The 12,715-nt window shown below is 37.8% G+C and overlaps 1 protein-coding gene across 1 annotated transcript in view; it reads right to left on the reverse strand.

The window, feature by feature from the left end:
• The window catches only part of prkx (protein kinase X-linked), a 55,251-nt gene that overhangs the window by 16,295 nt on the left and 26,241 nt on the right, over positions 1 to 12,715 (reverse strand). Inside the window, exon 4 of the mRNA XM_084713579.1 lies at positions 7,287 to 7,406. Coding sequence (XP_084569705.1) covers positions 7,287 to 7,406 — 120 coding nt within the window. The remainder of the gene's footprint in view (positions 1 to 7,286; positions 7,407 to 12,715) is intronic.

The raw sequence follows: 12,715 nt of genomic DNA on the forward strand, positions 1-12,715 counted from the left end.
CATGTTCAATCTAGGGCTACAACGTCTAGAAAATGTTAGCAAATAGTGAAAAATGTCCATCACAGTTTCTCAAAGTCTAACAATTAAAGTCTTCAGTTTAACATGATAATAATCACTTAACCAATTAATCCACTATCAAAATATCTTAAAAGTTTAATTCTTTTTTTTAGAACTTTAGAACTTTTTTAGAATGTTGGAGGAAACAAGGCTATTGACACCCAGAGAACAAACTGTATCCATGAACCAAAATGTCAAATTACAATCTGTTCAAGAGATTGTTAAGGTGCAATCAGTCCTGACAGCTTTGACATCTTTTTTATTCCAATTCACAGCCTGTCTGACTCAAGTTTTCACAGTGAACGAGGTGTTCTTATAACATAGTGGATAATGAAAAATACTTTTCAGTTCAGTGTCACCACAGTTCTTCACTGACATACAATAGTCACAACAGATCAGTCACTTAAATAATCAACAACATCTAATTCTGTGTGAGGGCCTCCTTAAATAACAGGATGAATGGTGGAGTTGAATGTCAGGGTGGGCTGAGAATATGCAGGTGTCTCTTCCATGAAAATAGCAATGTGTTAAATGAAATGTGTGCTATATAGAAACTAACTTCAGCCACTGTGTTTGATTGACTTTCTATTGATATCATTTCTAGTACCTGCCAGCTGAAGGCTCTTCTCTGGGTACTCAAACTCAAAGACATTAACCGTGGCCCAATGACCTGTGGCACAAAAAGTTAATCTGTGGCCGCCAAGTTTTCCAACACCCTGATTCCTTCATGCTTTTTAGTTCAGCGTTCTGAAAACAGTGAATGAAATGAAAACAGTGAACAGTACTCACTGCAGCTAGCTGTCGATATGTCAAGGACATGTGGTTTAATAAATTCACTTCGATTGCTAACATGATCCTTACAGAAGAACCGGGAACTTAAAAGGCTGACAGCAACAAAAACTTAGCAGTGAATGGAAGCAGGAGTTCAAGTATCTAAACTTGAGGACATAATGTACTGTAGTGTGCTGTGTGTCCTCAGTGTGGTGTCCACAGTGTTAAAGATTTATACAAGTTTAATGTAATAAGACTGCCATTGTGACTAACCAAAACTGGCCCAACACAGATATGCTGGTAACAGCACCTATATATGTTATTTGATGTTTGTTGATATGAAAACTTTTTTCACAGAACATAATGTAGAAATCTAATATTTTTTGTTCTATTCATCAAATACAAGTGAAGTTTTCTCTTTCACTGATACTTTGCTTTCAGACAAAATAAAGTTTATTATTTAACTGTAAAATATCCAGCCTCCATTACATATCTTTGACACAAGTGTTATAAGACACATGTTGACATGATACATATGACCAATGTGTAAAATTGTAATCATATTTATGTAAAATAAAGACCCCTAATGCACAGAGTGTTATGAGACATACTGAGCAGGGTTCACCATTAATCTTTTTTTCCCTGAAGTCAATTTACACTTGCCCCTAAAATGTTTATTTTATTAGTGGTTATCAAATAAGAACAAAGTAACTGGTGGAAGCAGTGTTTTCTGACACCTGGTACATTGTTGTAATCAGGGTTGCGATTACCTCTCTGGACTCAGCGTTCAGGACAGCCAGAGCCTGACAGCTCTTGTTACGGCACTTTGTTTTTTAGGAGCTTGAAGCATCTTTGAAAAATGACCCCATTTTATCTGCCTTGCTCTCAGACTTGTGGCAAACCAGTTTAAGTTTTGTTCACATCCTGTAATGGCAGGGCAGCCAAAAAAACTTCTGTCTCCAAAATATCTGAAATGCTTGCTGTGCTTCAGCACTGGTTGCCATTTTCTTGCGAGTGCCTGATTGATTAATAGCCATTTTACTGCAAATCCTAATTGTTGTTTATATTCACAGACACAAGAGGAGTTTCTAATTTTAATGTCGCCATAAGCTTTTCTTTAGAACCAAACTCAAGTTAAAAAAAAACATTTTCAGCCCCACTTCTGGTAAGAAAGTATCAGTGCTTTGTGTATTCCTTTAAACACTTTTGTATCATTTTGAGTCCTGGGTGGGATTTATGTTGAAATGTCCTCAGTCAAAACTACTCCAGCTCCATGACACTTTGACTTTGTATGTGAAGGGCTGGTGTGAGGGGACAGCAGGCATGTCTCAGCAGGCGGACGCTCCACTGAACTGAGGTGGATGAGGACGGCCTGAGGGGGCCAAGGAGAGGTAAGAGTTGGGAAAGGGGTCAAATCCATTTCTATGCGGTCAATCCAGAAAATTGAGTCCGGGAATAGACACGCTTTAATTAAAATTCCAAAGTGGGATTCGTCTTCGCATTAAAATACTTTTTGATGCAACTTATTTCTATAATGAGCATGGAAGTGACCCTGAGGCGAACTCTCCGGCCACCAGGACTGAGTGAACCAGCACTTTAAGTTGACATGGCTTTTTCTACAAACTGAAGCAGGTCTTGGTCTGGGGGGTAAAGATAAAAACAGGAGGCAGATTCTGAGTGTGAGGGACTTCACATACACAGCCACATGTCCAACTCCACATACACACAAGATTCCATTAAGAGCAGAAATCTGGCCCTGAAGGCAGGATTATGAAGGAAGACCCATTCTTTTTCCTTCTCCTCTCTCCTGGCTTCCTCCTGTGGGGGCCCTGACCCTTCACTCAATGTTTTTCCAACTTGTGCTTCACCCCAGAGGAGGCTGATCGACCACTGCTGACTTTTCAGAGGCAGTCGCTACATTCTTGGATCAGGACCTCTGACGAACGGCCACACAATACTGCAGGATGAAGAGAGCTCTTTGTTTGGGGGGGTCTTACAGTAGTCCGCCTCTCTGGACACGTCTGCTGATGTGCTAAAGGCAGCGCAGTGGCGTCCAGACTCTAGCAAGACTGCAGCACTTCAAAGCCTGCCCTGATGAATGCTGGGAGAAGGTCACATTCCTTCCACAAATTCAAAGCCACATAGCTTTTCCTCGCAGGATATAAAGAACATAGATGCAGGGGTGAGGGTAAGCTGGACTCACACAGGTGACTTTTCAGTGGGACTGGAGAAAGGAGCTCCACATTAGTTACAGCAGCAGGGTTGGACCACTATGTGACCTTCATTGATTGCACTTTTAATGCTAAATAAGGTTGTCTACAGGAACACAAACAAACCTAATGGGACATCAGATCGAATTTCACACATTTGATCAAATTATTATTTGGTCCATTACATTTTCAGGTTTTTATTTGTCCAAGTGTGTAAAAACAAGCAGATACACTTGGCTTTCTTCACTGTCAGTGTCAGTACCCAACCATAATTGCGATACATGCAAAGATTTGTGGCAGTGGATCATTTTGTGTTATGTTAAATTTTTTTAACTCTGATTTTATGCATATGGTGGTGTGTTCTTCATACTATGACTGCTGTCCTAAAATTTGATAAAACATAAGAACATATAACCTTGCTTACAGTATCGTAATTCATTATAATACATTAAATCATGATACATATTGTATTGCCAGACTCTTGTCAATACACAGCCCTAGTTTTGATAGTTGACTAGTTGACTAATCAGTGAATGTCTCTGCGCTCTCATTAGCCTGGTTTCCAGCAGCAGCAGGCTACAGTTTCCTGTGAAAAAGCTCAGATAAATCTACTGGACATACCTGCACCGCACAAAAAAGTACACAGACAGCTAGAGACTAGCTGGTGAACTTAATCGAGCATTTAGTAGCTAAAGGAGAACGGATATCAGGCTTGCTTTCACTGGTGGACACAAACACGATGCTGAATGAATGCTAATGCGTCTGCTTGATATCAGCCTTAAGAGATGTCTGCCTTCTCTCCAGTATAATGGGACTAAATGGCACTCAGCTTGTGGCGCTCAAAGCATCAGAAATCATGATGATTACTGCAGTAGAATCTACTGAAACTACTTCAGAATCTACCAGACTTACTTTTTTCCTACTAAAAAGTAGTTCCTACACTGAAGACCTACAGCAACCTGAAAGGGTCAAAACCCAAACTTCACAGTTCATATGATCCTGATTTCTGGTCATGCTGGCCTAACATTTTATTTTACTTATTAATTGACCTGATGAGTAGGAAGAGCTAAAGTTTATTTCAAAAATGATCTTATTTACAACTTTTATATGCAGTATAGAAACAAAACTGATTGATTGGAAATATGGCATGATATACAGTCTCTACAAGTCAATGATTCAACTTTTTCTCATGGTCTAATGTTAAAAAAGCAAACAGAATTCACAATGAATCATAATATTGAATCGAAATACTTGTCCAATCACAATACATCCACCCACCCCTACTAAATACTGTGTCAGAAAGAAACAGATGTTTTATTTTACAATTTTGTTATTCTTGTTTTTTTGTATGAAAAGAATCAACTATAAACATAAAAGCTATTGAGTATTTCCAGAAAAAGCCAGCTGTGGTCAGGCAGAGCTGTGCTATTCAGTTTAATTAATGAAGTGCTGAATTACAGAATATCACCTGGTGTGTCCCCGTCCTGATCAATGTTGAAGTCAATCTCAACCTTCAGGCCTGTTCTCTCTGAATGCCAATAAGGCACAGACATTATTATTCATGGAGACTGACTGAGAACATTAGAATAAACCAGAGTGCTTTCTAAAGGGGCTCGCCATCATTGTTCCTCATCTCCAACAATGATTCCCATTCACAGATTAATTTGTTGCAGCTCCGCAGTATCCAATAAGCTCACAATGAATAGATTTCCTCACTGAGACAATAACAGCAAAAGCATTAATTGAATCATTCCTTTGTTGCGTACACAGGCTCTCTCGCTCACTTCGACTTGCAGAGCTGTGATGTTGGGTTACATCACTGTAGTGCTCAGGTGTTCGTGTTATTGTGCTGTTTTTGTATTGTTTTCAGAGGCGATCATCAACTTTATTCCAGTCACGTGGAGAGCTGCTCAAAGCCTTCACTGTCTGGGAGTTTTTTCACCTGTTTGTGTGTGTCTGTGTGTGTGAGGTTAGGACATGAGAAATTCTTCCTCTGATCTCTCAGATGGGGATAACCTCTCAGAGATGTTGAGCTCAGCGGCACGTCCCAGCCTGTTACTCTGCACATCATTCTGGATAAACTGTGTCTTCGTTTGTCAAACGGCCTCAAATCTTGATGCTCTTTAACAAAGGTGCTGCTTTACCTCAGTTGCACTGGTGGAGGAGTGCGCCCCCTGGTGTTTAACCTTTTTCACTCCACCCCTCCCCTGCCATACACTTATTTTTGACATTTTTAGGGATCTTTAGGGGGAGATAACAGGTCAATAGTATGATTGATTTACATTATCTGAAAGCTGGGAAGCTGAAGATGCTTTTGAGATGTCAAGTTTTTTAGTCATAAATCTGTAATAATGTTTACTCTGGCTGCCTCAAATGTTGAAATTTAAGAGTGTATAGGGGCTTAGAACATTATGATGGAGTTTATGTTAGAAAAATTCTGAAAAATATACTTACATCTCATATACACTCACATTTGTATCAAAATCCAAAATGGCTGGATAAAGACATTGTCCATGAGCTAAGTGTTGTTAATTTATTATGTCCATAATGTTTTGGAGGTTTTGTTTTTGACAGTTTTTCTTTTTTTTTTTAGGGATGATTGTAAATGTTCATTGAAAAATAATAATAACATTTGAAATTAATAAAAAATTAATGTACACAACTTAATCAGGCAGTGAAAGTCTGTATCCTGGAGGATACATTGTCCCGACAATAAAACAGACAGTATCACTCACAGACAAACTGATGTTTTAAGGCCTGTACTCAACAACAACAAAAAAGAACAATAAAATGAAGGTGTGAAATATTGATTACTCTTTATTTTACTCCTAAATGTGTAATGAATTCACCAGTGTAAACATGTTTTCAGGGACTTTGTATCTGTAGTTTCTACAGTTCAGGAGAGAGCCACATGGAAGATGGTCGTATAACAAGAGGAATAATATTTTTTTTTATAAATGTTAATAGCCTATTGTTTATTTTAAGGTTATATTTGTTTTCCATTGTTCAGTTCTGAAAATTCTGCAAGTAAAAAATTAAAGAAAGTAATTGATTTGTTGTTCACACATGAACTATTAAAAAGGGGGGAAATGTTAAATTTATATCTTAAATGGAGGTAAATTGTAAACAAAATAACAAAATTGTCATTTTAGCCTGTATACATTAGAGGATGTCAGTTAATGCTCCAAACTTTCTATATGCACTTGTGTTTTTAAGGTGTTGCAACAGTTTTTGGGTTGATTTCTTATGATTTATTGCACAGATTTGATGCAAAATGTAACTATTTTTGACCACTGAAGAACTGATAAAAATGGTCGAAAATGCCTTCAAAATATCACATTAAGATACCAAAACCAAATGGATCACCAATGAAAAATTCATGCTGTGATTATGGATCAAAAACATCTGACATTTTGGAGATTTCAGTAAGAACTGCATTTTTCAGCCATTGGATGGTGAGCATGTCAGTTTTGGGGATTGTTCAGAGATGCCTTTATTTTCACTATAATATGGCTGCAATTAACAATTATTTTCATAGTCAATTAATGTGTCATGTATTTTCTTGATTCATCAGTTAGTCTTGAGTCGGTCTCTAGTTTGTGGCTGTGAAGTTTCATGAGGCTGTGATTATCCTAATAGTCACTGTAGGTCATTTTATACAGTGCAGTCAAGTTTGAAAAATCATCTCAGTACAATGAAATGGTTACCATGGGGACTAACATCATCACACATGAACTGAACTGGGCTTAATGAATCCACAAGTCTCAGATTTAGAGTCAGACCCAATGTATCATATTCCAACACTGCTTACTGACCCCAGCATGCAGAAATATTTGAAAAGATACTTTATATATATATGTATATATATATATATATATATATATATATATATATATATATATATATATATATTTTATACTGCACGGTTTTTGCCTCAAACTGCATGGTATTAGCATAAAGTGGGGACTCTTGGGTACCCATAGAACCCATTTTCATTCAGATCAGAGGTTAAGGGACACCTTTGAAGACAGCCATGCCGGTTTGTCCCTCGACAAAATTTAGTCTAAATTTGGAGTGTTTTTTAGCCGTCTTTCTGACAAGCTAGTGTTTTCACTCCAGCCCTGAGACTGAGCCCACTACAGCCTTTGAAATACAGCCATGGCAGCAGGGAACGTGGATGCCTATGTGGAATTGAAGAGGTTAAAAAAAAGATGGAATGTGGTGTATACTGCACCCTACAGCACTCACCCAGCCAGCATCTCAAAGACGAGGATGCCCAGAGCCCACCAGTCCACCGCCCGGCCGTGACCTTTGCTTTGGATGACTTCAGGAGCCAGATACTCAGGAGTGCCGCACAGAGTCCAGGTCCTGATCACACAGAGAGAGAAGAAAAGTGCAGAAACACGGTGAAAAGAAAGGTTAAAGTTTGCACTCACATTTCTTTGTGAGAATGTGTTGAGATGAGGCTTCATCTTTTCTTTCTGAGCCACATGTCTGAGCCTGTTCTTACTTGATAAGTACTAAGTGTTTTGATAATCAGTCTCGGTTTTATATCATTGTAACCTGAACATGAGTTTAAGACTGTTGGACAAACAAAAGAAGCCACCTGATGATGTCACCTTGAGCTCTGGGAAATTGTGGAGTGGTATTTTGGAAACTTTATAGAATATCAGAGTGGATGGAAAGCAGCTGCACACTCAAATCTGTGCAAAAACCTTTTGGTCAGACACCTTCTCCACGGCGTGTCCAGGCAGCCTTGACAAACTCAAAAACTCAAATTAAGCTAATTACGCTAAAAAAGCTTAAGTGTTTTGCAGATACTAATGTCCAACTGTGATTGTGTTGATTAAGTGCATCAAAATGATGTGTAATGTTTGATAGATGTTCCTGTAGAGAACGATGTGATTTCTCCTCCCTTCTTTATTACCTATGCTTAATAATGTTTTAAATTGCTGTTATCCTTTTCTGTCTTTCTTTTCTTCACTGGAAAAGAGAAAATTCAATAAAACACATTTGGGGAAAGAACAAAAAGCAGCTCAGCTGTCTTTTTCTCTATTATTAAACTTTACAAAGTGAAATGATTATTGAAATAACCACACCAATAACAGTTATTCCTTGTATATGTTTTTATGCTAAAGTCAGTTTCTTATCATTGTGTTCTATTTTATTTTCTCTGATATTAATGATGTTACTATGACACATGAAATATTCCCATGTCATGCAGGTGGTTCCAGAGTTGAGGGGAATCAGCAGGGACCTAACAGAGAATCTCAGGCTGCACTGAGGCTCATACGAGGTTAGCAGGTCAGACAGACAGCCGGGAGCCATCCCCATACACGCCCTGAAGCTGATCCTTACGATGTTTAAATATATCCTGAAGAGTTCCAAAGTCTAAAACTGGACTCCTACTGGATCTGGAGCCTTCTGAACCAGTCAAAGCTTGGATGGGTTGTAGGGTTTAGTCAAAGCCATCGACCACTGAGTGTTTTAAAAGCCTTCTGTATTTGTGTCCCCTCAGAGTTACCATAGAGTTGTTGGATAAGATTTATTTTTGACATGTGGGAGAGAAATTAAAAAGAAGCAGTTGCTGCAGTTCACTGAACAACGTCTCCGTGTTGTGTTTATTATTTTCTTTTTAAAGACAACTAAGTTATGGACATGTGGTGCCGAGACAAAGACCCTTCTAGACCCTGCAATAATATCATTGTCCATCACAATGTTTCATTGTGGACTAGTGTTGTCAAAAAAAATGATATATCTTTTAATAAAAATCTAAAATTGGATGCTGTCAATATTTGTCCCCGTGGAAGGGCTGCTCCATACGAGGACATATTTTGTGGGCCGAGAGAAAAATGTCACTTGATAGATATTTCCTCCATCATTTCTTTCTTGAAAGTTGTGTCTAGAAGGGAATCCCAGACCTGTGAAAGGTCGTGAAAATGATCATCTTAACAGAAACAATGAGTACAAATCTTACCAGAGTTTTGGAAATCAGTGGTTCCTTTCTAGAAAGGGCAGCTCCAGAAATAGAAAATCAATTTGTGGCAGCTCATGATTTACTTGTGGCGGGCACACTGCATTTTAAAGATGTTTTCTTAATGTTACAGCGTGGTGGCTTGGTAGGAATACAGATACAATGGTTCTAAAACACATCTGATACACATTTAAGGACCATTTTAATAAGTTAAGACAGTGGCAATTTAATTTCTTTTGTTGTTACTAAAACAGCATATTGGAGATTTGAAAATATTACAAAGCAATGTGGCACTGCCTTCAAGCCTGGCCCCCGTCAAAAAGATGCTCAGGCTTGCTACGGGTCTGACAACCTTGCTGGGGAAAACCCTGATCGCCCAACCCTAATAAACTGTACTGACTCAGGCTGTGTATGCGCTCTACTGTTTGTCAACCAGGTGCATGATGGGTAATTTCGGTCTGTCTCCAGAGCTGCTGCAGTGAAAAAACAATAGAATTATAGGAGATGACATTTTGGGTGTCCATGCAGCCCCGCTCTCCATTTATCTTTTGAAGGATGCAATGATTTCTTCACATTTTATTAAAACTAGCAAATTAAACATGCAAATAGACTATTTGACCTTCTTCCAGGAAATTAGACCAGAACTAATTATTATTTTTCATCATAAATTTATCTGCCAATTTTCTTTCTGCATCCATTAATTGTTTAAATAGTTTACTACAACTTCAGATGCAGAAGAACAGCTAATTCTCACATCTGAGACGCTACAAACACATAATGTTTGGAGTCCATTAACAATATCCATAAACTACATGCCCAAGAATGCATCTCAATTTTGTTATTCCCACAGTGAAGGTGTCCAATTATAATCGAATGCACAGGCAATTATGTAAAAGTAGATTATTCACTTACAACGTGCCCTTTAAGGAAAGCATAATGCTGATGTGACCCAAAATGAAATGAGTTTGACACCATGTGTCAGAGCACAGGAGTGCTCATCATACATAGAGCTGCAAGGGTTAGTTGACAAATCGAGTAACTCTTGTTATTATTAAGTTAAATGGCAACTATTTTAATAATCAATATTCATTTTAAGTCTTTTTTTTTAAAGAAAGAATGTCCAAATTCTCTGATTTCAGCTTCTTAAATATGAATATTTTCTGGTTTCTTTACTCCTCTCTGACAGTAAACTGAATATCTTTGGGTTGTGAACAAAAAAAAAACATTTGTGGACGTCATCTTTGGCTTAAGGAAACATTCTATTCATATCATGCATTTTATATCATATTCTCCCCATTTTCTGACATTTCATGAACCACACAACTGATCGAGAAAATGGTGAACAGATTTATCAATAATGAAAATCAGGGCTCAACAATAAGGCTTGCCTGCTTGTCCAAGTTAAATAAATGCCATGTTGGGCAAGTACATCTGGCAACTCACTCGCCTAACATGACAAGAGGTAAAAAAGAATCAAACTATCAATCGTTCAGTAATAAGTAATAAGTAATTTTGCATTCAAAAATGTCAGACAACGCTCTTTTAAGCCTCTCGACTACAGAGGTTTCCCACTTTTCTTCATGTAACCTCTAGAGGTGGGTTTAAAAAAATCGATTAATCGATCTGAATGAATTTTCCTGTGCATGGCCCGACATCTGTTCATAAAATTGAGTATTTAATATGTCTTTTCTACCGTGTGTAGTACGGCCTGCAGTTTAAACCACAGTAGTCTCATGTGACCAGCCTTTCTTGCGAGATATCTCGTATCGCGAGATCTCGTCGCCAAGTGAGGAGCGGTGTTCAACAACATGGAAGGAGAACTGAGGGCATTTTGGATTTAAAAAACATGAAGGCAGCAATGAACTGGACAAGAGCAAAACCATATGCAAGATATGCAACATGGAGGTGAAATATTGTGGAAACACAACAAATCTCCGAAATCAGTTCACGAGACATTTATGCAGTCTGCAAAGACGCTGGATCCGAAACAAACCCAGCTGGAGAAGGCATTTGTATTTAAGTTACCAGCAAACTCTCCTCGAGCCCAGAAAATAACCAAGGCTGTTGCAACATTCATATGCAAGGACATATGACCACACAGCGTTGTTGAAAGCAATTCAAAAAAGCAATTCAGAGCCCTTGTCGATATTTTTGTGTGATATTTCTTTCTTGTGATTTTTTTGAATGTAGTGACAGTCTGACAGAAATCAGACATAAAGTTTCCCTGAACATTTTGTTAGACAGAGGGCTTTTTCAGTATCTTATTGTATACTTGAAGTTTACTGTTCACAAGAATTTACAAGACTTTTACAACATGTACCAAAAACCTGACTTATTGCACTATGAGACAATTCAGAGCCTTTTTACTTTCTGGTTGTTTACTTTTATTTATTAATTATTTATTAATTAAGTTGTTTGTCTCTTTTGGTTTCTCTTCTGATACAGTTGTTAGGTTTGCATTGCAACCACTGTAGTATATTGCACAAAAGGTTTGTGAGAGTCACAGGCAGCAAAGTGAATGTCTTCAGTTTACAATGGTTTTGTAGCCACTTTATTTACACTGCCTGCCCTGTGACTTGAATCTCTTCCATATTCAAGTAAAATCGGTATTGTGACTGAAATATCCCTAACCGAACCGAAATTGTATTGAATCGGATCGAATCAAATCGTGAATTGAATCGAACCCTTGTGAATCGAAGCCAGTCGATTTGGGAAATTTGAATCAATACCCAGCTCTAGTATTATCATATTTAAATGAATATCTTTGGATTTTGGTTGAACAAAACGGACAGGCAGATTTCTCAATAAGCCTGAAAACCCTGAAAATAATCATTAGTTGTAAGCTTGCGACAATTAGTTGATTAATCGATCAAAAGAAAAATTGTTGCAAACTATTTTGATAATTGGTAATTGTTTCTGTAATTCTTTAAGCAAAAATGTCAAACATTTGTTGGTTCCAGCTTCTTAAATGTGAGGATTTGCTGCTTTTCCTTGTCATTTATGACAGTAAATGAAGAGTCTGTAGGTTTTGGACTGTTGGTTGGTTGAACACATGACTACATTTCAACATTCAACCTCTGAATATGTGCCAAAAGAAAACACAAAACTTATTACAGATTTATGACTAAAAAACAAGTGTGACCAGAGTGACCAGAGCATCTTAAATCAAACTTCAGATTCCCAGCATTCAGATTATGTTGACCACATCTATGAAACCAATACTGTTGACCTGCTACCCCGCCCCCCAACTGAAAAAGACAAAAATGGGTCTACAGTCAGGGTTCAACAATGAGGTTTGCCAAAGGAAGGACAGTAAAATGCCATGTCGGGCAAGTAAACTATTGTGACAGTCAATTAATCACTGAAGTAATTTTTCATGCAAAATGGCCAAATGTTATTCAGCCTCCCAAATGTAGATTTCCTATGTTTTTTTATTTATTTATTATCATAACAAACTGAATATCTTTGTGTTTTAGACTGACAAAACCAGACACTGAAAGTCATCTCCCTTGACTTAGAAAAATTCAGGCAAGTAGATTTCTGACCCACTAGCCTAACTGAGACAGAAAAAACAACAACAACAACAAAAAATCACTGAACCCTGAAAGTAGGGCAGGGGAGAATGGAAGAGGTTAAAATTACTTGGAAAGTATCACCACTGTTCAAAGTAGGTTGCCCACATTAATATGGAATATTCAGAATC

This window comes from Lutjanus erythropterus, chromosome 24 (assembly GCF_056507025.1).
Source record: "Lutjanus erythropterus isolate fLutEry1 chromosome 24, fLutEry1.hap2, whole genome shotgun sequence".
Classification (NCBI taxonomy): domain Eukaryota; kingdom Metazoa; phylum Chordata; class Actinopteri; order Lutjaniformes; family Lutjanidae; genus Lutjanus; species Lutjanus erythropterus.